Source organism: Homarus americanus, unplaced genomic scaffold, assembly GCF_018991925.1.
Source record: "Homarus americanus isolate GMGI-L3 unplaced genomic scaffold, GMGI_Hamer_2.0 scaffold57965, whole genome shotgun sequence".
Lineage (NCBI taxonomy): Eukaryota > Metazoa > Arthropoda > Malacostraca > Decapoda > Nephropidae > Homarus > Homarus americanus.
This window is the reverse complement of record NW_024725031.1, coordinates 4653550-4679869: the sequence shown is the minus strand read 5'-3', so window position 1 is coordinate 4679869 and position 26320 is coordinate 4653550. Positions and strand designations below refer to the sequence as shown.

The 26320-nt window shown below is 46.4% G+C and overlaps 1 protein-coding gene across 1 annotated transcript in view; it reads right to left on the bottom strand.

Annotated features, from left to right (window-relative positions):
- Positions 1-5307: 5307 nt before the first annotated feature.
- The window catches only part of LOC121864703, a 39664-nt gene continuing 18651 nt past the window's right edge, over positions 5308-26320 (bottom strand). The window contains exons 4-6 of the mRNA XM_042363862.1: positions 9746-9951; positions 9060-9381; positions 5308-8390 (exon numbers count right to left, since the gene is read on the bottom strand). Of these exons, the coding sequence (XP_042219796.1) occupies positions 8284-8390; positions 9060-9381; positions 9746-9951 (635 nt within the window). The 3' untranslated portion in view covers positions 5308-8283. The remainder of the gene's footprint in view (positions 8391-9059; positions 9382-9745; positions 9952-26320) is intronic.

Genomic DNA, 26320 nt, shown 5'->3' with positions numbered 1-26320 from the left:
CCTTCACTCAACTGCTAATATCCATGCACAACGTAGAGTCCTGGAAGTCCTCACGACGCCACAAACACGAGGTAATCCACAAACAGCAAACGTAAAACATGGAAATAGCGATCAAATACTGTATGACCACACACACACATGTTGCCTCCACCACTGCCGTACCTCTAATGATCACTGGCGAGTGGCGAACCCGAGGTGCTTCGATTCCTTAATTCATTGGTTCGCTTTACTGTTTCATATGAAAATAATCGACTGGACGGCGGAAAGAATACCATACACGATTGGTCCGTCATCTATAATCTCATTAATTTTCTTAAATCACTTCTATCCACCATTAGCTAAAATAGAACTGATGATTATTAACGAAAGATAGTCATGAGTTTCGAAGCTTCGTCAACGTTCCGCTCTTACGTCACTAAACTAGTCCACAACCAAACAAGCAGTTGGCTTCCACGGTTAGCATAAGCGTAATACTTCCATTACTATTTTTATCATTATTACTATTATTATTATTATTATTACTATTATTATTATTATAAATACTATTATTATTATTATTATTATTATTATTATTATTATTATTATTATTATTATTATTATTATTATTATTATTATTATTATTATTATTATTATTATTATTATTATTATTATTATTTATTTGGGGTTTTTAGGCCGTGAGACGTGAGTTATGTTCGACGATGGCTCGCTCCTTGCTCGTGAAAGAATATCAAAATCATCAAATATTCATTTGAGTTTTCTTTCTAGGGTGTGTAGATGGAGGAAGGGTGTGGATTGGGTGGGGTATGGATGGGGAGAACCAGAGGTGGAGTGGGAGGAAAGAGGGTGAGTGGATGGGAGGGAGTGTGTGGATGCGGGGAAGGGGTTGTTGTTATTTTAGATTGTTTGGCTCTCTGAGGCTGAGCAGGGTTTATGGCTGGCTAGCTGGGAAGTAAGCGGCTGGCTGGCCGGTGAATAGCTGGCTGGCTGGGGTGAATGGCTGGCTGGGCTGAGCAAATATCTGGCTGACCAGAACTCCGCAAACAGATCCTCCAATGCCAGACAGGCTGCATGTGGTCGTGGCAAGTGCTGGGCAAAAACTGGCTGCAGAATGTATCTGCACCTGCGCCAGTATTGGTCAGTTTGGTGTGAATAGGCTCACTCTCCGGTGCTGTCACTCTCTGGCAGAGTGTGCGAAGGTTCTAAGAGCTCGAAGAAAAAGTACAAACTCAGAAAAAGTTTGCCTTGACAATTTCCGAACATGGCTTCTATTCAACTATAAGCTGTGACCACCGCCCCGCCCCAGGCTTGGCCAGGCGTCCCCCAACTCAAGTATGAGCCCTAGACTGAGTAATGCCCTCTGAGTTGTTTATAAAACTTCAATTAAGTCGCCCCTTGACTCCCTGTAGTATAAGCTTAGGTAATTCATGTAGGGGAGGAATATAAGAGCTTGCCCCACTTAAAGTTTGATAAAAAGCAAACCAAATATGAGCACTATGAGTGTATTCAGCATGTGGAGATTAATAGTTCATGGTATAATGTGCGTGTAAACTGAAAGATATGAACAAGTACTGTGTACTTAGGCTATGCTATTTACCTAGCAATGGCACGTATAAACACTACCACTTGTATGGATTCATCAGACACGTCATTAATTGTCACATATGAAGAATTCGTTCTAGACTTGACAGTTGGCATCACTACAGCAGTAAATTCCGATTCTATTGGACAAAGTATTCCTTCCAGTGACTGAAATGGAACGTTGTCATACAAATTTTAACTTAAGCAAACTTACCGCATTTTGAAATTAATCAGGGTTTGGAAATACACCGAAATTATAAACATTTTAAGTAGTCACAGGAAAGTCTCCTTAAAAAATAGATCACAATTGATACAGACTAACGCCAATTCTATTGAATAGCCAGAAGATTGAATTTAGACCTGTTGAGCCTACATTTTAGTTGCCGCTTAATCAAGCAAGTGTTACCTTTTACCGCTTATTTCCTGTTGTTGGTGTTATTGTGGAGATGGAGTGACTATAGCTTGAACTCATCATGGTATTTCTTTTCGATTGGATTTGCTTCTTCATTCGAAAAGTTGAACAGGATTGCTGAGCATCATCCATTGTCCACTTCTCACATCATGGGGAACCCTTCTGTAGAGAGCAGCTTCTGTAACTCAAACATTTGTCATTATTCCCGAATCAGATTATTCAGTTGATGAATTTAATCACAGTCTGCGTGAAGAGAACTGCTCTACGAATGTTGCCTCGAACACTACTAATTTTACGAAGGTTCATTAATTAAGATGTATGAACGAGTAACTATTTATATTACAGTTAAATTAGAATTGGTTATGTTTGATGGATGGTAACCTTAAGAGGAGGACTGAGAGGGAATTCTGAACCAACCAATAATTCTTGTTTACTGGTAAAGTATATGCACAAAATCGGCGATTATATATTGCATATAATTATTCACTTGAACAAGATTATTCCAGATAGATTAGATTAGTTTCTTCTGTCATTCAAACAGACTTCACATAATAGATAACATTGCTGTTTCACTACCAATTGGTTTTGACCAGAAATCTATTTTTTCCCCATGTTATTTAGGGCCTCATTTGAATGTGACCTTCATTTCCGGAGCGTTTTTGGAGTTCTCACCCCTCCCCTTAGAACCTGACCTAGCCTTACCTAACTTCCTCGTCGCACCATATTAATCAGAAAGCATTTATTTCGATATTTGGTACCAACGAAAGCAACTTTGTTGAGGTATCATGGTGTAATTTTACTTTTTGTGGACGTATCTTACCTGTCCATCCCCACCATCTAGCTGGCCACCTCGCTTGTACGCCCCATTAGCGGATCACCTTACCTGTAAGCCCCATTAGCTGGTCACCCTTACTTGCACGTCCCATCATCCAGCTGGTCACCTCGCCTGTACGCCCCATTAGCGGATCACCTTACCTGTAAGCCCCATTAGCTGGTCACCCTTACTTGCACGCCCCATCATCTAGCTGGTCACCTCGTCTGTTCGCCTCATCAGACGTCATGGTCACAGCACCTATCATATTCATCAGCCATATTAGTCTTCCAGGAAACATCTTTCTTGGTTCAGTTGACACAAGACGAGTGAAGATGTGGTTGGGTCTTGCTACAAACTCTTTTGTTGGTTAATGAAGGTAAATACTAACCCTTTACCTGTTGTGTACTTACTCTTGGGGCTTTGTTTTATCATACGTTAATACTTTATTCATGACAATTTCTTCAACTTTTTTAGGCGCTTAATACCCAAAGCATTGCCATATATCATACTAGTGTTATTGTAGAAGTAGCATAACACTTGAATAACACGACCACGATTCCCCATTACGTGGGTTTTTGTAGTAGTGACCCCGGGTATACTAGGTCCTGCGTAGTTCTGGCCTGCGATAAGGTTCCATTTATTTTTGTAAGTTGGGTGTGTAGTGAGTTAGTATGTTATGTAATGTGAAAACTCCTGAATTAAACTATCGATCTTGTATACATTAGTTAGATAATAGTTAGGATTAAATTTGGGTTTTTTTTATTCTACACCAAGGTGGTAGTGTTCCTCTAGTGTTCCTTGGTGGTAAGTGTTCCTCCAGTGTTCTTCAAGGTGGTAGTGTTCCTCATGTGCTCCTCAAGGTGTTAGTATTCCTCCAGTGTTCCTGAAGGTGGTAGTGTTCCTCCAGTGTTCCTGAAGGTGGTAGTGTTCCTCCAGTGTTCCCCAAGGTGTTAGTGTTCCTTTGGTGTTTCTCCAGGTGTTAAGTGAAAGTAATAACGACAATGTTTACAACACCGACGCAGACCAGAGCTGCTTTGTCTTGTGTGCCATTGACATCAGTTGTGTGCCTTAAGGCTGGCAGGGTGACCTTCATGCGGTTATCTCTTATGTTTAATACTGTGTGAGTTCTATGTTTAAGTGGCCTCTACGCCCTGTACATGTAAATTTGATTAAGCCAGTGTGCGTAACAAACCCGGGAGTAAAAGTCAAGGAGGTAGTAAACTCAATGCCAACCTGTGTAATTGTACTAAAGTGTTTTGTAGAGAGATTGAATGGGTTCAGTGTATTGAGCAAACTCGTCTGTTTTGGATGACGTCAGTACTAAGATATCTCGTCTTCTAGTGTCCAACCCAGGGATGTTAATTTATCACTACAAGAGTTCCGGAGTATCGTCAGTGACTATCCTCATCCCCGCTCAATACTACAGCATGATGACGTGACTCGAGGAGTACGGCCGATTCAACAGTCCCCTTACGGCATTAACACCTACAAGCGGAACTACCGAAGAAAGCTGATACAGCGCCTTAAGGATCTGGGCCTCGTGGAGCCAAGCATCAGCCCTTGGGCTTCCTCGTTAGTACTGTTAGTACTTGTACGTAAGCCAGAGGGTTCCATGCGGCAGTGTGGGCTACCGCAAGGTTAAAGCCGTCACTGTACCAGACTCCTATCCTCTGCCCGCATTGATGATGTAATCGACGACCTGGAACAGGTGCAGTATGTCACCAAATTGGATTTCCTACAGGGCTACTATCAAATAAACTTGACCGAGCGCTCCAGGTCTATTTCTGCTTCGTCACTCCAGAAGGGCTTTGCCAATATTATCTATCTATGAGGCAGACTTCCTCCCTATTCAAACTATGGGATTTTTCCGATGTTATTACATCATACCGTTTGGCTCACTGTGCTTGGGACCTCGTGGTCGAATTTCATCATCCACCGGAGGTCAAGGGTACGGTCCTTGTCCGTAGGTCATTGGCACGTCCTCTTGAATTGCCAGGTAGCTATTTTGTGTTATACCCATTTGTTGTTGCTTGTGTACTCATTGTTAGCTCATTAATTACCTATTGCACTCCCATAGATATCCAGACCTTCTCCCATTTAAAGCTTTGGCTTGTAGTATATGTAAGCTTACTGAGCAGCTTAGGTCAGCAACCAGGAGCAGAGCCGTCCCTATGGGACACGTGCACTCGAAACACCACGGGTACACATACACCCAAAAGCACTCTGGTACAGATGCACCCGAAAGCACTCTGGTACACGTGCACCCAGACGTCCTCTAGTGCATCTGCCTCACTCTTTCCTTATTGACATTCTAGACAACCTTGACCTACCTCAATATGTCCCTTGGTGCACATGCACCGAAAGCACTTTGGTACACATGCACCTAAAAGCACTCTGGTACACATGCACCCAGACCTCCTCAAGTACATCTGCCTCACGCTTTCCTTATTGACATTAGAGATAATCTTAAGGAGAGGTTTAATAAGTTTGAATAAAACAACACTTGTGAATTAAGTTTTATTTTAAAAAATATAAATTAGTTAAACATGAGATCAACTTACATAGTATGTAGACATGCCGGTAGAAGACTTTCTCCTGCCGGCACTCAAAAAAGAAGTACCGGCAGAAGACACTCTCCTGCCGGTACTTACAGAAGACGTACCAGCAGAAGATCTCCTCCCACCGGTACACACAGAAGAAGTACCGGCAGAAGACTTCCTCCTGCCGGTACTTACAGAAAACGTACCGGCAGAAGATCTCCTTCCACCGGTACTCACAGAAGACGTACCAGCAGAAGACTTCTCCTGCCGGTACTTACAGAAAACGTATCAGCAAAAGATCTCCTCCCACCGGTACTCACAGAAGAAGTACCGGCAGAAGACTTCCTCCTGCCGGTACTTACAGAAAACGTACCGGCAGAAGATCTCCTTCCACCGGTACTCACAGAAGACGTACCAGCAGAAGATCTCCTCCTGCCGGTACTCACACAACACCCAGCGACCTCTTCGCCGGATTAAAGGTTTTAACACTACAAGAAACTGGTCAAAATTATCTCACCTGCCTCTACACTGGAATAATTCGGAATATCAAATTCATGCAAATTGTTGACCTTCCTATTGTCACTGAATGTACTGTACATGGGTTGTCCTCACCTTAAAAGAGTTCATACACTTATTATACAAATATACACAGTTTCACCACTCTACATTGTGGTGAAGTGGGGTCGTTCTTGTTACCTGAGGACGTGGGTTGGAATCCGTCAGATAAAAACGCCAGGTGTTTCCCCATAGATGATTCACTGCTGAGCTTCACACCTGTTATGTCCACGGAATATAAACACTGTACAAGGGAGTTTTACTATGTGGACGTGTGCCGTGGTCAGTGCTATCTTATACACACCGGAACTCACACTTAGTATACTCAAATATTGTCTCTGGTATACCGGTACACTTCCTTTGTATCTCCTGTACCTTGGGTCGAATGTAAATATACAGTGGCATCATAGCCATAAGTACGTTCGAATTACACATAGACCACACAGAGGCTGTCAAATATACACCAGGTGTTTTACCAACTCGGTGTGGCGATTGGATTCGAAACATCGACACACCACACAGACAGACAGACAGACATACACGGGTGATGTGAAGCACTTTTAACAAGGATTTTTTTTTCTCCACTGTGTCACCTGTACTCCGGGCGTGGTGGAGCGAGCGGTAACAACAACAATAACAACAACAACAAACACAGCATTAATAACACTCTACGTCCGTATACAAACACATATATACAGTCCACCATCTACTCCCGCCAACAGCGCCCTATTATCTGGCTGTTCCAATGACGTGAGCTGAGGTGTCTTTTCACAGCACCAACCACAGGAAAGCTTCGACATGTGTCAAAAGTTCGCTTTTCTGAATTGGGAAAAATATCCAGAAAATGGCTCACATGTTTATACCTCTCATGTCGGCAGTGTCCATAAGTTGTATCATTCGGTTACATAGTTTGGCTGTTAAATGTCCTGAAGCTGTGCTATGTGTTTACAGACCCGGATTAGGAAATGTCCACACCTTATCTTACGTTCATGTAAGATTGGGACATCAAACATAAAGACTTCATAAAGCCTCACTTTTCTCTTATTATAATGACAGACATTACTTTTAAATTATTGTCACTCGGAAAATTCACCTCACTGGTCGAAACTAAAGCCCCGAGACACATACACGGCCCAGCCTCAACAGAGAACTACTTGCGCATCACATTACAAACTTAACACAAGAACCACTTAAAGTAATGGTGTCCAGGAAGGTTTCTCTACAACTCAGCCTCTACACCTCAAGCTTTACTTCTATGTAATTTCTATGTATTGTTCAAGTCAAATACACAATTTTGAGTAAGTTTTTCATCTTAAGGTCCAAATATTCCTTCTCATACTTTTTTCTCGTGTGATTATAATTTATTTTATATCTCGTTAACTAATGATGAAAAAGTTGTGTATGATTTTGTGCACCAGTAAGACATACAATTTCATTAAAGATATTTCAACATAAAGAGGAATACGTTTATAGAATACATAGATAAACACAATTCTCTGAAAACTGTTGACTCAATATGACCATCAATTGAAATGTAAACAAAATACATTATCTCATGTGTCATTAAAAAAATTCACGATTAAGTTCACAATACATTATATACTGTCATATATTATACAGTATATGTAATAATATAGTGTTATCCCCGTATACCGTCTATAGAAAACGTAACATATATTTAAAGAAGGATTTAAAAAGCTGTTAACTTGAGGAGTATTATGAGGGAGGGGGGTAGAACAACTGCCTGACACACACCGGGAAGTGACCAGCTGTTAATAACCATCTGTTTCACGAGGCTCCGAGGCTGAGACGCAAAAGACGACCAGAGGAGTCGTCGTCCAACTCCAGCTGTGAGTACGACACACACACACACACACACATACACACACTCGGTCGTCACTCTAGTAAACATTCCGACCCACAGATCCGATCACCACAGACAGCTCACAGTAGTTTCACAAGTTGTGGTTTTAATAACTGGAGTCAAAGAGTCACACTATTGGCACTAGAAACTAATTGAGACGCTCTACATACTAATAGCTTAATGGTCGTCGAGAGGAGGAGAACGACGGAGTTGATTTTTTTTTCTTCTTCGCCGTCAGGTTGTTCCTCTCTTGGTGTCCTTGGGGGTGTTGTCACCATCACCCCTCCCCCATCAGGATTACGAGCCCTGATCTTGGCAGTAACAGCAAGTAGGGATGGTAAGTGTAGGAGTGTGGCCTGTTTAGGATGGGTAGGATGTATGGGAAAGAGGTGTAGGTGAACCAGGTGTATTCTGTAAAGGATTGAGGTGTAGGGGAGAGCTGGGTGTAGGGATGGACGATCTTGCCGTAGGGTGAGGTTGATGTGGGTAGAAGGTGAGGTGTTGTCACGGGGGCAGCACCTTAGCTGAAGCGAGCCCTGGGTGCCTGGGCGAACAACACTCCCTGATACATAATGCCGTTTACCTCCATGCTGACCACCATACTCTGGTCTCCGCCACGACCATCCCCTGCAAAGATCAACAAAAATTAACAAGAAAAAAAAACCTACAATATTTACGCACAACACAAAAACGAATCAGAACAATCATACAATACTTACACGTAACACATAACTATCATCAGTCATTGCAATACCTGTCAGTTGCAAGTGTTTCGATCTTGCTAATTCTCCAAAATATAAGACAATATTTAAACACAAATAACTTCTTATCAGACCTCATAACCCTATATTAGTTAAACACACCACAAATGTATGTCTCACTCACTGGTTAGACAGACACAAGAACAACACCCAAAATATTTAAGTAGCGACACTCTCTTGTGTTATCAGTACCTGTTGTGTTTGGCTGAGGCGGCAGTGAGCTCGTGTCATGTGCGAGCAAGTACACACAAGATGATAACAATCAAACATTACATACACATTACAATAAAACACAAACACACATAACTCTCTCTCTCTCTCTCAACTGCTACACGCATTTGAAACATGTGTGTGTGTGTGTGTGTGTGTGTGTGTGTGTGTGTGTGTGTGTGTGTGTTTGTTTGTTTTCTGTATGTGTGAGTATGTTTTGTGTGTAATTGTGGTTTTTGTGTGATTGTAATTTGTGTGTGATTGTAATTTGTGTGTGATTTGTGTGTATAAATGAGTGTGTGTGTGTGTGTGATTTTATACTCACCCCTGGAAGTGATCTTGATGTTGGCGCCGGGTGGTCCTGGGGGTGTGGGTGGCGTGGGCGTGGTGGGCGACGGTAGGCGAGGATCGTGGTGGTCTTCGTGTTGAGCGGGTCGTTTGGCCGCGGGGGGTAACGCGCCTTCTTCTAAACGACTGCGTAGGTCGTTACGCATGTCGTTACGCATGTCGTTACGCATATCATTGCGAATGTCATTTCGTAGGTCGTTGCGTAGGTCGTTGCGTAGGTCGTTGCGTAGGTCATGGCGCATATCGTTGCGGAGGTCGGAGTTCTCCTTAAGTCGTCCCGGCCGCTGCAAGAAGAACATCTGATGTTTTCGGTTATAAAGAAGGAGAGAACTTTGAATAAATTGATCATAAAATGAACATGGCAGCAGAGAACAATGTTTATATAATTATATTAGGTAAGTTTAAGTCATCTGTGATATTAAAATAATGATCTTCGTTTAATTATTTTGATTGATGCAATAAACATACTTGTGTTTGTCCTATATCATATTTAAGTATTATTTCCACAAAGAGAGAGGTGGCCAGAATGACCCCTTGCATGACGCCAGATACTGAACACCACCAGCGTCAAGGTCTCTGTTTGTGTCATCAGTCTTACAGTGTTTACAACCTGGGAGAGACAGGCGTTACTCTTCTTCCTAAATGATTTACATAAATACTTACGTCTTCTTTAAGGTCAAGGTTTAGCGCCTCCTTCTGTGGAGGGAAGGGGACCCCCGCCAACGGGTGGTAAGGAGGAGGCAGCTTGGGCGGCTCGTCCTCGTGCTGGAAGCCGCCGCCCCCGAACCCCTGGTTGTACAGCTTCCACATGGTGAGTCGCGTCGCCTCCAGCAGCGCCTCCTGTGAGCCTGGGGGGGACCCGCCCCGACCTGCATGCCAAAAGAAACGAGGTGCTTAGTTACGAGTCAACATTCAGATGGATTTAATCGCCCGTGTGTATTGTTTCACCGTAAATCTATGTAATCTTCATCACACACACACACACACACACACACACACGTGCGCGCGCGTACGTCTTCAGCACAGTGCCAAAGTGTAAACACAGTGATAAAAAGAAAGTTAAATCACTCTCTCACTACAAAGAACACGTATTAGCAGGTATAAACAAACACCAGCGCTTCTCTAACACGTATTAACAAGTCTGGGCATGTGTTCACCATTAGCAACATGAGTCAACGGGTGGGAGAGAGGGGGGTTGGTTGGGTATGAGGGGCGTAGTGAAGGGAAGGGGGAGAGGGTGAGAGAGAGAGGGAGGGAATGAGGGAGAAGTGTGTGTGTGTGTGTGTGTGTGTGTGTGTGTGTAGCGGAGCAGCGAAACAAAACGAGAGGGAGGAGGGGCTTATGACGCCTCTCCCCGCCCATCCCCGCCCACACAAGCTCTTCCTCCCGCCCACACACACCCACTACCATCACCGACACTTAATAATTACATGATACATACACCCTGATCTCCTGGCTGACTGGAACATGGTGTAAGCGAGTACCTAACAGCACCGGTCGATCACTGTAATTGCCAAACCCTAATCTCGAATTACTTAGTATGATAAAAATTGTAAAACAGGCTTCTTTATAATCTATGTAAATCAGAGGACTTAGTATCTTCTCTCTCTCTCCCAGGCAATAGCCAGCGAGATCAAAATATCGGGTTCACGAGCCCAGGTAGAAGAGCCGATCTAAGGACTCTGTAATCACCTGGGAAGAGGGTGTCTTTAACACTGATACCAGATAAGAAAAAATATCGCTTCGTTTTCCCACTTTTGGGTAAAAGAAAACTGGACGTGGGAGTGAGGCTGAGTGTGTGTGTGTGTGTGTACACACACACACACACACACACACACACACAATAATACAAACGGTTTATTAATAGAGCGTAGGCTGGTGGCTGAAAATATACAGACTTACATTTGATTTAGACATAATGATATAATATGCATTGAATAAATTACAGGGAAGCTGTACAGTACATAAATCAGAGTTGTTATTATTTTGAACAATAGATGGGATGGTTGCTCTTATATCTATCATGCGGGCCTCTGTGGGCTGAATTTTGTTGTAGTGGTGGGATCAAAATGAGTTGGTGGGGTTGCAGGTGGGTGCAGGAGGTGGCGATGACGAGGGTGAAAGTAGTAGTCCAATGCTGCCAAACCTTTCCAGTGCTTGGTGGTGGAGGTCACTGAGGGATGGCATTTGTGGGTGGAGAGAGCGTTGGTGTAGCCGGAGTATTCTAAGTGCCGAGCATGATTCTGCAGGCCCTTTTCTGTACCTTCTCTAGCTGACGTTGTTGGGTGGAGTTGAGAGAAGACGACCAGGCTGGTGACGCATACGTTAGTTTGGGGAGAATAAAGGACGTTGTAGATGGTCCTCAGCTCCGGCGTGGGTGTCCCAAGTGACCTAAGTCGTCGTAGCATGTAGAGACGGTACGAGGCTGCCTTGACTGTGTTATTTACATGGGCCTTCCAGTCAAGTTTGTTGTCTATGGTTACACCCAGGAGTTTGGCAGACTGCACCAGTGCACCAGCTGGAGAGGATGGGCACCCACTGTGACTGCTGGGGCTTGCACTGGAGTGGTGGCGGTATTGATGTGAATGACTACGGTTTTGGTGTGGTTGATGGTGACCTTGTTCTCCGTGGTCCATGCCTGTAGCCTGTCCAGGGTGCCTTGTAGCGATGAGTAGTCTGGTGCGGTGTTGTCCACTGACACCCCCACAGTGCAGTCATCCACGTACTTCCACCTGTGAGGAGTGTCCGATAGAGCGTCGTTGATCTGGATGAGGAAGCACAGTGGTCCCATCTTGGTCCCCTGGGGAGCACCGCAGGTGAGGTGTTGGAAGGTGGAGACCAAGCCCTGATACCTCACTGCCTGGCGACGTCCACTCAAGAAATCAGTGAGCCACGAGACCAGGTTGGTGGGCAGCCTTAGTGCGATAGCCTTGTTGATAACAGTGCAGTGATCAACAAGGTCAAAGGCCTTCCTGAAGTCCACAAGGGCAACGGCCAATGATGTCTTACGTTTCTGCAAGTTTTGTGTGTGTGTGTGTGTGTGTGTGGCCACAAAGCTTCATCATCAAACACTGGGCCACACGTCACAGTCCCAGGAGGTAATTATCAAATATAGTGAGAGTGTAGGAGGTGGCCAGGCGATCCTGACCCTTGTGGTCCCCGACACAGAGGCCACAACTAGCCTCTCCTCACCTCCACTATCATCTTTAATGCCTCACGCCCTGATTAATTGAGAAATGCAGATAAGGCGAGGCACTCGGGGGTCTAGTCTTGTGAGGAGGCTGTGCCACGTGTGTGGCACTATGGCAAACACTATGTGGCACTGTGACTCTCCAAATGTAAACTATGGCATCATTACTGTTGAGAATTGGCACCCTTAGTAGCACAATGACTACCTCAATGTAACAGTGTGGCACTCCTACTTTTGGATACCCTGTGGCCTACAGTACGACACTCAGTCAATCTCAGTGTGACATAATGGCAAAGACTAACACTCAAAGGAAGCATAAATTCAATATTAAGCGCCACCACAGCTCAAAGTATGGTGCTCATGAGATTTCCAGTATGGCACTGTGGCATAACCAGGGCCATCCCGGCACCACATAGTAATAACACATCAGGTGGAGAACACAGTGCGGGAATCTCAACACAGCCGCCAGCGCGTCCGGCTTCGGTCTGGTCCGGACCCGAAACATTGTGGGAAGACCCGAAGACCAAAGACCCGGCACTCCCGCTCTCCCATTAATCTTGTCCAAATAGATATGTAAATAGGCGGCGCGACCTGCCCTGACCCGCGCTCCCAGGCTGTGGCGGAGACTCTCCCAGGCTGTGGTGGAGACTCTCCCAGGCAGTGGCGGAGACTCTCCCAGGCTGTGGCGGAGACTCTCCCAGGATGTGGTGGAGACTCATTCCCAAGCTGTAGTGGAGACTCATCCAGGCTATGGTGGAGACTCATAAGGGCCTAACCAACTCTCAACCATCTAAAGTTATCAGCTGGTTGTCGTAACATCATTGCGACACTGACTTGTCTCCCAGTTAGTAAATAGTGGTCGTATTAAATAATAATAATAATAATAATAATAATAATAATAATAATAATAATAATAATAATAATAATAATAATAATAATAATAATAAACTAACAACAATACGACAACATTAACAAAAATAACAATAAAAATAATAACTAAATAAATAATAAAAAAATAGCGTAAATCTACAAGAGAAAGGGACCGCCATTCTTACTGAACAGGGAAGGTTCAAGATGGCCGCCTCAAATGTCAACAATAGCACAAAACGTCTGACTTATATAGACACAAGACAGTTTGAAGGGATAATATATATATTTAAATGTCTTTATATTCCAGGATACCATGTCTATTTACTCAAGGTGTCAATGCATGTACGTTCTTGTCGTAGGTAATATCAGCCAATAACCATCTTAATTTAGTTATGTATTTACTGTCGATTCGTTTTTGTTTTAGATACCTGGTGAACGTCAGCTCCTTCACCTGACACACCTGTAATTACGGCCTCATGTGAAGGTTTGTCTGTCCTTCAGGTGAGCTCGTAGTCTCTCACAGGTAATCCCCGTAAAATATAACATTAATTTTCCTCAATGACGTATTAATTACACTCTGATAACTTACTGACTTTTCGCTTAACGATATCAAAAGCTAAGGTGATTAGTTTGACGATTTTTTTTACATATTGTCACTAAGTCGTTGAGGTAGACGTAAGACAGAGACTACAACGCGCTATAAGGAAATGATCTCTTTATTTTTCTGTCTCTATTACATGGCGTGTGAGGGACGGTGAGTTAAGATGTCTGTGCCTTAGTCATACCTCTAATCATACTTTCACCTGGAATTAAAACACCTGCAAAATTTACCTTGGAGCCCAAACACTTCTCTAAAAACTACTATGCAAGATTTAGTAATAATATCTAACTCTTCTTCCCTTTTTGAGTTTTTGAAAATTACTTGCTAGGAATTAATTACGTGTTTGAAAGTTGTTAGTTAATTTTTGAGGAATTAATTGTGAATAATTTAATAATAGCGCCAATAGTCAGCTGTTGATGAACTATACGAGCAGTGTGGTGTGTTGGCACGACGGGCAAACACAGGAACAACTCTGACGATCATGATTCAACAACCTTCTGCAACCAGCAACACCTCCACCCCCCCTCTTGTAGTACACCTCAGCCTCCTCTTGCACCACACACCCCCTCCTGCACCACACCTCAACAAAATCCGACACCACATCCTACACCACACACCCCCTCCTGCACCATACTGCAACACACCTCAACAAATTTTTGCACCACACAGCACCACATCTTACCAAATTCTTGCACCACAAAGCACCACACCTCAACATACTCTTGCACCACAAGCACCATACCTCACCTCCCCTGCACCACACCACTACTATAGGAGGAAGACCACAAGAGTCGCGCCTCCCATACTCCGGAATGATAAGGGCACGATTTTACGTGGGTCTCCGTTAGGTGTGGGTGGCAGGTAACAATTAGCGGAGGTAATATAAATAGATCCAGGCGCTGGCCATTCATGTAGGGAGAACGGCACAAAAGGCTCATTATCATATCGTTTATGGACGGAATCAAACCCTTATTGTCTCGGTCCCTTTGAGGCAGTGGGCGAGTCCCGCCTCTCCAAGGTATTGAATGTCCGGGGCATCAGTGTGCCAGGCGGCCGCTCTTTATCATCAGGTGTCAATATCTATACCTGCACCTCAACCCACGAGAAGGTCTCCCCTACATACCCACTGTGAGAAAAACTTCTGCCAGGACGTGTGTGAGGTGCTGAGAGTACCAAGGGCATGGCAGAACACCTGGCAGGAGGGGAGACCGACGAAGGTGTGGCTGCAACATTTGGTCAGGGAGAAACCTGGGATTTTGTAACAACATCGGAATAAACTTCTTACTATGAGATGAGGTTTTAACAAGCAGCAAAACCACAGCGGCACTGATACATGATCACAGCACTTGTCCACGTTGTAACCTGAAGGAGGCGTGGCCGTAACACTTGATCAAACTATAGCCTGAAGGAGGCGTGGTCGTAGCACTTGATCAAACCGGAGCCTGAAGGAGGTGTGGTCATGAACCTGGGCCAGGCAGGAACCTAAAGGGAACATGGTCACAAAACTTGACCAGGCCGGAGCTGCCTGCCTCAGGGGGGATGGCTGGGGTGAGGAGGATGAGGAGGGATGGCCACAACCCTCGGTCATGCCGAAGCCTCAAAGGGGGCGTGGCCACACCACTTGGCCCCGATACATGGCCACAATTCGTCAACATCCAACACAACTCACGTAAAAACGAGGAACAATTCAGATTAAGTCAGGCGGAGAGGCAGAGGCGTCAGGGTCGTATCAGCGTGCAAGAGGCCATGAGACTCTCGCTTTTAATTACCTCTAAGATAAGGTTACATGTAGGATGGCGCGGGAGGGTGGGATAGAACCAAGGTATCGGATACTGGCGGGATCTATCAGCGTTGTGAGACTGCTGGCGGCTGATCCATCACCTTCTTATCTACACTTATCGTTCCTGCTAACTATCGCCAGGAAGCGTGACTACCAAGATATCTCTCTCATTATCTCTGCTTTACACTATCTCTCATTATCTCTGCATCGTTGTAATTATCGGCTCAACTATCTATTACACGGCTACGTTAGGATGTGAGGGTTGTTCTTCACTACAGAGATTCACGTGTGGTCGTGGTGGTGATGAAGAACGCTGGGGTGGTCGTGGTGGTGATGAAGAACGCTGGGGTGGTCGTGGTGGTGATGAAGAACACCGGGGTGGTCGTGGTGGTGATGAAGGACGCTGGGTGGTCGTGGTGGTGATGAAGAACTGGGGTGGTCGTGGTGATGATGAAGAACACCGGGGTGATCGTGGTGTTGGTGAAGGACTCTGGGGTGGTCGTGGTGGTGATGAAGGACACCGGGGTGGTCGTGGTGGTGATGAAGGACGCTGGGGTGGTCGTGGTGGTGATGAAGAACGCTGGGGTGGTCGTGGTGGTGATGAAGAACACCGGGGTGGTCGTGGTGGTGATGAAGGACACCGGGGTGGTCGTGGTGGTGATGAAGGACGCTGGGTGGTCGTGGTGGTGATGAAGAACACCGGGGTGGTCGGTAGTGATGAAGGACGCTGGGGTGGTCGTGGTGGTGATGAAGAACGCTGGGTGGTCGTGGTGGTGATGAAGAACGCTGGGTGGTCGTGTTGTTGGTGAAGGACGCTGGGGTGGTCGTGGTGGTGATGAAGAACGCTGGGTGATCGTAGTGTTGGTGAAGGACGCTGGGTGGTCGTGGTGGTGATGAAGAACACCGGGGTGGTCGTGGTGGTGATGAAGGACACCGGGGTGGTCGTGGTGGTGATGAAGGACGCTGGGTGGTCGTGGTGGTGATGAAGAACACCGGGGTGGTCGGTGGTGATGAAGGACGCTGGGGTGGTCGTGGTGGTGATGAAGAACGCTGGGTGGTCGTGGTGGTGATGAAGAACGCTGGGTGGTCGTTTGTTGGTGAAGGACGCTGGGGTGGTCGTGGTGGTGATGAAGAACGCTGGGGTGATCGTAGTGTTGGTGAAGGACGCTGGGGTGGTCGTGTGGTGATGCAGAACACTGGGGTGATCGTGGTGTTGGTGAAGGACGCTCGGGTGGTCGTGGTGGTGATGAAGAACATTGGGATCGTGGTGTTGGTGAAGAACGCTGGGGTGATCGTGGTGGTGATGAAGAACACCGGGGTGGTCGTGGGGTGATGAAGAACGCTGGGGTGATCGTGGTGTTGGTGAAAGACGCTAGGTGGTCGTGGTGGTGATGAAGAACACCGGGGTGATCGTGGTGTTGGTGAAAGACGCTGGGGTGGTCGTGGTGTTGGTGAAGGACGCCAGGTGATCGTGGTGTTGGTGAAAGACGCTGGGGTGGTCGTGGTGGTGATGAAGAACACTGGGTGGTCGTGGTGGTGATGAAGAACGCTGGGGTGATCGTGGTGTTGGTGAAAGACGCCAGGGTGGTCGTGGTGGTGATGAAGAACACCGGGGTGATCGTGGTGTTGGTGAAAGACGCTGGTGGTCGTGGTGGTGATGAAGAACACTGGGGTGGTCGGGTGGTGATGAAGAACGCTGGGGTGATCGTGGTGTTGGTGAAAGACGCTGGGGTTGGTCGTGGTGGTGATGAAGAACGCTGGGGTGGTCGTGGTGGTGATGAAGAACGCTGGGGTGATCGTGGTGTTGGTGAAAGACGCTGGGGTGGTCGTGGTGGTGATGAAGAACACTGGGGTGATCGTGGTGGTGGTGAAAACAACAATCTTGACGCTTGTCCCTGCTGGAGAAACCCAGTAGCACCAAGTTTCCTGACCTCACCCACCACCACGTCCTCCTCCACGACCATTAGCACACTCCTGTTGTACCTCAACTCCAGAAGCAGACACTGGCCAAGATCTCGAATGTCTCTGGCTAAATCGAGAACGGAGCGACAACATTTCAATTCACAGATCCACAAAAAACCAGGACCCTACGTCATTATTGTCATGAACTGTTTACCCTCTCATGTGGCATGGACCCTTGTCACAGAAATGCTCCCATCGGTAAAATTTATTTCCCAAGACGTGAGAGGGGGGCAAGGAGCAACATAAAAAGCAGCTAGCGCCCACGAGAGGAGTCGATAGTAGTGTAGACATATGCTAGAGGGAGTTCGTTCCCTTGAGGGGTTAGATTCCATCAGTCTGTCTCAAACCGTATACTCAGAAGCCCCAAGGAGCCACGCCCACCCGACCCTAACCTAGTCTACTGTGGGAGCTGGTTCTCTGATCCTTCCAGCTTGACCTTCCACCCTCGGCACTCACAGACGACGTCTCCGGAATCCCCCAGGACTTTCCTCTGACTCCTTCGGTGATTATCAATATCCTTACGTAATTTAAAGGTCATGAAATCAGTTGCAAATTTCTGCCATAAAGAATAAGAACTTTTTGTGTGTTTATGCGTCTTTTCTGCTGGTTGCCTATTGACTTATGTTTGAAACCTTTAAGAATTGGGTAAATATTCAATGAAAGGTAGAAGGATGAACTAAGCCACTCGAGTCTAATAAATTCAAAATGGGATGGAGAAGGAGGATGAGAAAGTGAGGATAAAGAAGGATAAGGATGGACGAAAGGGAGGAAGAAGAGGAGGAGGAGGACAAATATGAAGATAGAGGAAGAGGAAAAGAAGGGAGGGATGGGGGGGGGGGGGAAAGAGGAGGAGGAGCAGGAGTTTGGGGTGAATATAAAGGTCAACCTTGATGAGTTGGGAACATTTCGTGTATTTTTCCGCTGGGTCACGACGCTCCGGCCAACCACGCCACCAAGAATCCGGTCCCGAGCCGGTCCTGGGCGGGCGGCCGGACACTAAACTCCGTAAAAGCCTACTACATAGCCGGGCGCAAAGTGTATAAAACACATATAAACCACATAAAGCACGGAGGCCCGTCGTTGCGGCCGGCCACGGAGCCATAAAGACGGCAGCAGGTCGGTAAAATAAATCGTTAGGTGGAAGATCTCCCGCCAGATATCATGGTGGCTCCTCTCGCAGTATTTATTGCCGATATTTGATGGTTCCTCATAAATTCACGTGCAGTTTACGGTTGGGCTGCTGCGTCACCTCGGCCGCCACCGCCATCACCGCCACCTCCGCCGCCACCGCCGCCGACACCAGCCTGACGCGCCTCTATAACTGCGGTGATGATGCCGTAGCGTTAAAGTCACACCATAACTGACGTCTATAACTGTTTACCAACACTTGTGATGTTAACTTCAGCACATCTGTCCTCTATAACTGACACCATACTGCCAACATTACCACCACACCTGTCCCCTATAACTGACACCATACTGCCAACATTACCACCATACCTGTCCCCTATAACTGACACCATACTGCCAACATTACCACCATACATGTCCTCTATAACTAACACTTTAAATTCAACTTCACCATCATAACTTTCCCTCAACTATGGACTTCACCATCACTATCACCAACACCATCAGCAGCAGTAGTAGTCTTATCACCCCTACTCTCACCAACACTAATACAGTCACCAACACAACAACACACAATCACCAGCAACACAACAACCATTACCACCACTACCACCACCCTCAACACAAGCCAAGCAGTGTTACCAATACCCAAAACTTAACCAGTAAACTTCTCACATCAACCATTAAATATGAATTACAACAACCAACCTGAAAATCAATTGGCATTAAAATGTTACCAATAAAAATCACCCAAAGTGGTAAACAGGACCAAATTTAGAGGACGCGGGGTAAGAAAGTGCTGTACTGTGAAGATAAGTCTTACAGCAAGATACTTACTTCACTGATGATTTTTTGCACCGGATAATGAAAAATGTCAATCTCTTTTTTTTTCTGGTTATATACGTTTATATATATGGTGGGTGGGCAGGGGTAAAGTGGATGTAAGAGGGTGAGGGTGGGTGGGGAAGGGTGAAGGTGGGTGGGAAAGAGTGAGGGTGGATGGGAAGGGCAAGTGAAGGTGGGTGGGGAAACCAGGAGGGTGGGTGGATGTGAAGGTGAAGGCAGGAAAGGGTGAGGGTGGGTGGGAAAGGGTGATGGTGGGTGGGAAAGGGTAAAGGTGGATGGGGATGGGTGATGGTGGATGGGGATGGGTGATGGTAGGAAGGGGTAAGCCTAGATGGGGAGGGATGATGGTGGGTGGGGAAGAGGTGGAGTGTGAATGGGGTAGAGACATGTGAGGGGAAAAATAGGTGTAAGGGGTGCGTGTGGAATGGGTGGATAGGGAAACGAGGGAAGCCAGGGTGGGCGGATGGGCGGGCGGGTGGGTGGGAGTGCTGCCGGCGGCCCTCACACACCTGGAGTTCGACCTTGACAAACCTCACGCAAAAAAAGGGGCAAAAATAATTACTCCTCTAATTAGGCACATTACAGTAGTCATTGTGGTGTGTTATTCAGCTGCTGAGATGATGGTCCTTTCCTAACCCCTACCCTCCCCCCAGCCCTCCTCTCTACCCCTCCCAGCCCCCTCTCTACCCCCCCAGCCCTCCTCTCTACCCCTCCCCAGCCCTTCTCTCAAGCCCCTACAACTTACATATGAGGTTTCCTGTCCCCACCTCCTCCCTCCCCTTCCCCTAATTTTCAGTCAGTCTCATCCCTACACAAGTTAGCGTGTCCCTGGCCCCTGAACCTAGCCTAAATCATAGGTTTTATTTTACGTCAGGTTGGGTTAGGTTAGGTTAGGTTAGGTTAGGTTAGGTTAGGTTAGGTTAGGTTAGGTTAGGTTAGGTTAGGGGCAGCAATCAAAAGGTGTAGTTGTTGTTGTTGTTCAATTTGAATCTGTATTATTTTGGCTAAATAATCTCTCTCTCTCTCTCTCTCATCATGTGTTGTCATAAGTGGCAGTAACTCGCTGACCTAGACACTCATGACAGCTTCAACAGAGAGACTCTAAACTTTCTTTATATTAGTCATCAAAGTCATAGAAGAGAGAGACGCCATTAGAGCAGCACTAAAGATAAAAGGCGCATCAAGACAAGCATCCTTAATTTATATCATTATTAACGTAGTGAAGATGACAGTGAGGTATATGTAAACTGACTGGAGGTTATTAACTCGTAAACATCAGCTCCTTCACAGTTACCACTCCTATGACTGTATTAGGACTCCAGTTATATTGGTGTTAAGTTGTAGTGTTATAATTGAAGTGTCTCGGGGCAGATATTAGGTGTGGACAGGTAAGCTCCAGGATATATATCAACAGGTGTGCACAGGTGTGGAACAGGTGTAGGACAGGAGGAGGGTCGTCATCATCATCATCATCATCATCATCATCACTACTCACCGTACAACACCTCAGTGCATCGAATTTTGCGCCTCCTCCTTCTCCTCCATCCCCTCCTTCACCACCTCCCCCTTCTTCCCTCACCACCACCACGTCTCCCCCTACTACACCTCCTTCCCCACCTCCCTCTCCTCCTTACCTCCTCCTCCTCCCACCTACTCCCTGCATTTTATTGACTCTCAGTAAAATTACACCATTAAACCCAATCTCGTATAACAATAGAAACCCCTGAAGAGAAATAAAAGCCAGATGGAAATTCAATAATAGATCTTCTGTAACCATTTTATTGTCCCGGCGATTGAAATGCAGTGAAGAAATCGTAATAAAATCATTAACAAAGAAGAGGAATAATTAGTTCCGCCAGACAGTGAAGTTTGGGTTTGGTTAATTACTTTCAATTTTTATCGCTCTAGTTCCTGATGGGGAGCTAAAAATTAAGGTGTGCGTGTGACTGGCTGGAGAGAGCTTAATGGTTAGTGCTCATTTCTCAGTGGTTAGTGTTCTGTGTTCAGTGGTTAGTGTTCTGTGTTCAGTGGGTAGTGTTCGGTGGTTCAGTGCTTAATTTTTAGTGCTCAGTGTTTCAATGGGTGGTGTTAAGTGCTCACTTGCTCAGTCAGTACGGGAGGAGGCGGGGGTGTAAGCTCTTAGTTGTTGATGAGAGAGAGAGAGAGAGAGTTAGGGAGATTGAAAATGATAAAAATGGGTAACCTAAATAGTACTGATTAATAAACGTGACGAAAATAAATAAACAAATAAATAATTTTAAAACACAACAAAGTATAAAAAATAAAAAAAAATGTTAACAATTAAACAGAATTATCAAAGACTCGATACTCCATCACCTTCCTCCGCTGCCGAGTCTCAGGCCACCACACACAAGATATTTGGTGCCCGGCCATAAAGCTCATCTCTCCACAATCTTTCTCATTAACTCTCAGTCCTACAACAACAAAGGAATAATACTTCCTAGTTGAAAATAAGGACACGGTGTTCTGGTATCGTCATGACAAATTTATGGGTGATGTAAACAGTTCAGAGGCGATATTATGAAACAACACAAAGAGGCTACATCAACCGAATTACATAAGTTAAAAACGTAATATATAAAGACCATAGGAGGTGGTTATAATAATAATAATAATAATAATAATAATAATAATAATAATAATAATAATAATAATAATAATAATAATAATAATAATAATAATAACACTAATAATAATAATAATAATAATGGGAGAAGAAAAATAAAAACAACAATAACAACCACAAAAACAGAAGAACAGGAACAAGGTGAACAAAAACAAGAAAAAGAAAGAACAAAAACAACAAAAACAACCCGAAGAACAAGCCAGCAACCTGCCGCCCCACTACGTCAAGCCATCACCCCCTCTCTCCCATTACGTCAAGCCATCAACCCCCTACTACGTCAATAACCTCCACTTGTCAACTCACCCCTCTCCCATTACGTCAAGCCATCACCCTCCACCCATATGTCAACCATCACCTCTCTCCCATACGTCAAATCACCCTCACCCACTATCAAGCCATCATCTCTCCATTTAATCATCACCTCCACCCATAATCAAGCCATCACCCCTCTCTCCCATTAACCATCACCCTCTCCCCATTACGTCAAGCCATCACCCCCTCCACTATGTCAAGCCATCACCCTCCCTCCATTACGTCAAGCCATCACCCCTCTCTCCCTACGTCAAGCCATGCACCCCTCCCACCCACTATGTCCATATCACCCTCCCACCACTATGTCAAGCCATCACCCCCCTCCACCTATGTCAAGCCATCACCCCCCTCCCACCCTACGTCAAGTCATCAAGCCCCTACCACGTCCAAGCCATCGACCTTCCTCACTACACCAAGCCATCACCCCCACACTACGTTAAGCCGTCAACCCCCAGGTACGTTAAGTCATCAACCCCAGGTGTCAAAATGTCACCCCCACCACGCCAAGCCATCAGCCCCCCACGCCAAGCCATTAATTCCCTCCTAAGCCAGGACAACGACAGAACTCCCTCTATATTTAAGACGCTCTCTCACTAACAAGTCAGGACTTGAGGATATAAACGCCACTATTACTACCTCTAAGCCAGGTCGTCGACACTTCCTACCTCTAAGCCAGGTCGTCGCCACACTTCTACCTCTAGGTCGTCGCCTTCCTACCTCTAAGCCAGGTCGTCGCCACACTTCCTACCTCTAAGCCAGGTCGTCCCACACTTCTACCTCTGCCAGGTCGTCGCACACTTCCTACCTCTAAGCAGGTCGTCGCCACTTCCTACCTCTAAGCCAGGTCGTCGACACTTCCACCTCTAAGCCAGGTCGTCGCCACACTTCCTACCTCTAAGCCAGGTCGTTACACTTCCTACCTCTAAGCCAGGTCGTCGCCACATCTCCACTGCTCAGGTCGTCGTCACACTCCTCACCTCTAAGCCAGGTCGTCGCCACACTCCACTCCTGCTCAGGTCGTCGCCACACTCCCTACCTCTAAGCCAGGTCGTCGCCACACTTCCTACCTCTAAGCCAGGTCGTTACTACACTTCCTACCCTGCCCAGGTCGTCGCCACACTTCACCTCTGCTCAGGTCGTTAGTACACTTCCTACTCTAAGCCAGGTCGTCGCCACACTTCCACCTCTGCCAGGTCGTCGCCACACTTCCTACTCCTAAGCCAGGTCGTCGCCACACTTCCTACCTCTAAGCCAGGTCGTCGCCACACTTCCCACCTCTGGCCAGGTCGTCGCCACACTTCCCACTCTCAGGTCGTCGCCACACTCCCCACCTCTGCCAGGTCGTCGCCACACTTCCTACCTCTAAGCCAGGTCGTCGCCACACTTCCTACCTCTAAGCCAGGTCGTCGCCACACTCCCTACCTCTAAGCCAGGTCGTCGCCACACTTCCTACCTCTAAGCTAGGTCGTCGCCACACTCCCTACCTCTAAGCCAGGTCGTCGCCACACTTCCTACCTCTAAGCCAGGTCGTCGCTACACTCCCTCCTCCCAAGCCATGTCGTCCCTACACTCCCTCCTCCCAAGCCTTGGCTAGAAGAAGCTCTAGATGCGGAAGTGGGACTGGTCGGGACTCAATACAAGGTTGATGCCATTTAGTAAAAACTCCATTTGCACATTGTGGTTACGATTCATCATGCACTGTTGTTGACGATCACGGCAGCCTCCCACCAGCCTCCAGACAGCCAGCCACCCCGAGGTCCTACACCTGATATCTGTCAGTTTCCATACGTTACAGACCACAGACCCGTCACAACTACTACACGCAATTCGTCATTCAGTAGGTAGCGTGTGTACCTCAAGTTCCCTGCGCTAACATCAATACAATTAAGAATATCCCCCTTCCTCCCCACCCTACTTCCTCCCCACATAACTTCCTCCCCACCCCACTTCCTCCTCACATCACTTCCTCCCCACACCACTTCCTCCCCACCCTACTTCCTCCCCACATCACTTCCCCCCACCCCACTTCCTCCTCACACCACTTCCTCCCCACCCTACTTCCTCCCCACCCTACTTCCTTCCCACTCCACTTCCTCCTCACTCCAGCCCCTACTTTCTCTCCACCTCCAATCTCTTATTCCCCATCCCTGCCCTTTCCCACTCACTTCAGCCCCTTCCTCCCCACTTTAGCCTCCCCTCCACCCTATCTCAGCCCCGACATCTCATCAAAAGTAAATGTGGCGGAGTGGTCAATGCTCTGGGATCTAAATTCGATGGCTCAGGGTTTGATATCGACTATGGGCCGGTATCAGGGGGGGACCGGGTGCGGAAGGAGGAGGAGGAGGTTAGGAAGAAGAAGAGGAGATGAGGAAGAAGGGGAGTTGAGGAAGGAAGGGGAGGTGTGGAAGGATAAGGAGGACAAGACGAATAAAGAGGTGAGGAAGGAAGAAAAGGAGGAGGAAGTGAGTAATGGTAAGGAGAGAAAGGAAGAGGAGGTGAGGGAGGATAAGTAGGAGAGAAGAAAGAGAAGGTGAGGAAGGATAAGGAGGAGAGAAGGAAGGAGGAGGAGAAAGTAATAAAAAGAAAGACTTGATTTCCCCTTTGTCACCTGTTGCTGGACTGGTGTCACAGGTAGACCCGTAACTGTTCTCTCAAGCGTCCAATTAGACCAAATTTCAGGGACACGGGACCATGGATATAAGGCACAAGACCACTGTGGCCTTCCCTAGTGACCACAATATTCCCACAACAACAAAAAAAAGAGAGAAAATGAGAAACAAAGAGAGATACCAACCCTCCAGGATCCCACGTTATGTACAGGATCATCCAGTACGACTCTCCCCTTAGTCTCAAACTCTCGGGGATTTACATAATATTACCTGATGCTAATAATTCACAAGTTGGGCGAATATTTTAGGTCATACCTGTATTTTTCTCTTATTTAACTCGGCGAACGAAAAAGCAAAACCCCCAGACTGTGTTTTTATTGAATACGTGAGTCAGTTATGGTTCGTGTAAACAAGGTCACCTGAGATTGTAAGTGATCTTTGTGGTGTCAGGAAAAACAGATATTGTGGTAAGACTACGACAAGTAGAGCTGTAATGCATCAGGAATTGTTCTTGGTCATTTAGGGGGTGAAGACGAGCAGTAGATGAGCACATTTGTACGGTAGTGAGACTCCTGGGATCCTGGAGGCAACATAAGGTGGGAATTATGGACCACAGGGGAGGTAAGTCATAGAGAAAAAAATGGGGAGCAATAACAGCGATTATGGGCTACTGGGAAGAGTTAAATCACTGGCGGGGAAAAATATTCAAATTTTCTGGCCATACAGACAGTTTTGAATGACTGAAGACCACAAGGTATGATTTTTTTTACCACAGGGACAGTTGTAGACTACTGAAGGCCAAGAAAAGTGTCATAGACCAGCCCCAGGAGGAAACAGGAGCAACCGACTACAGGACACAGGGGCAGTACTGGGCCAGAGGCAGTGCGAGATGGAGGATACGTGGCAGAGGGGGCGGTACTGGAGCAGTGAGAGGCAGGAGGAGGCAGCCACCGTCATCCTGAGCTGACAGCAACAAACTCCGCCGTTCACAGAGATATAGAAACCGTGGGTGGCTCTGACAACCGACCCGCGAGGGATCTGGCAAGGTCTCGAGGGGAACGAACTGTGCTATACTCTTCCACAAGTAGGGTTCTCACTCCTATACATAGGTTAAGGAATGTCGATCATCGTGGCAGCTGGCGTGTACCTCCCCGCTGCTCCGCCATCACTACCACTGTCGGTTCATCATTTACATACGTAATCACGGAGCAACGGATAATTGCGATATTGCTGAGCGTGGCCGTGCAAATGCAAATGTTGAAAATGATCACGTTTTCCAGGAGACTACAA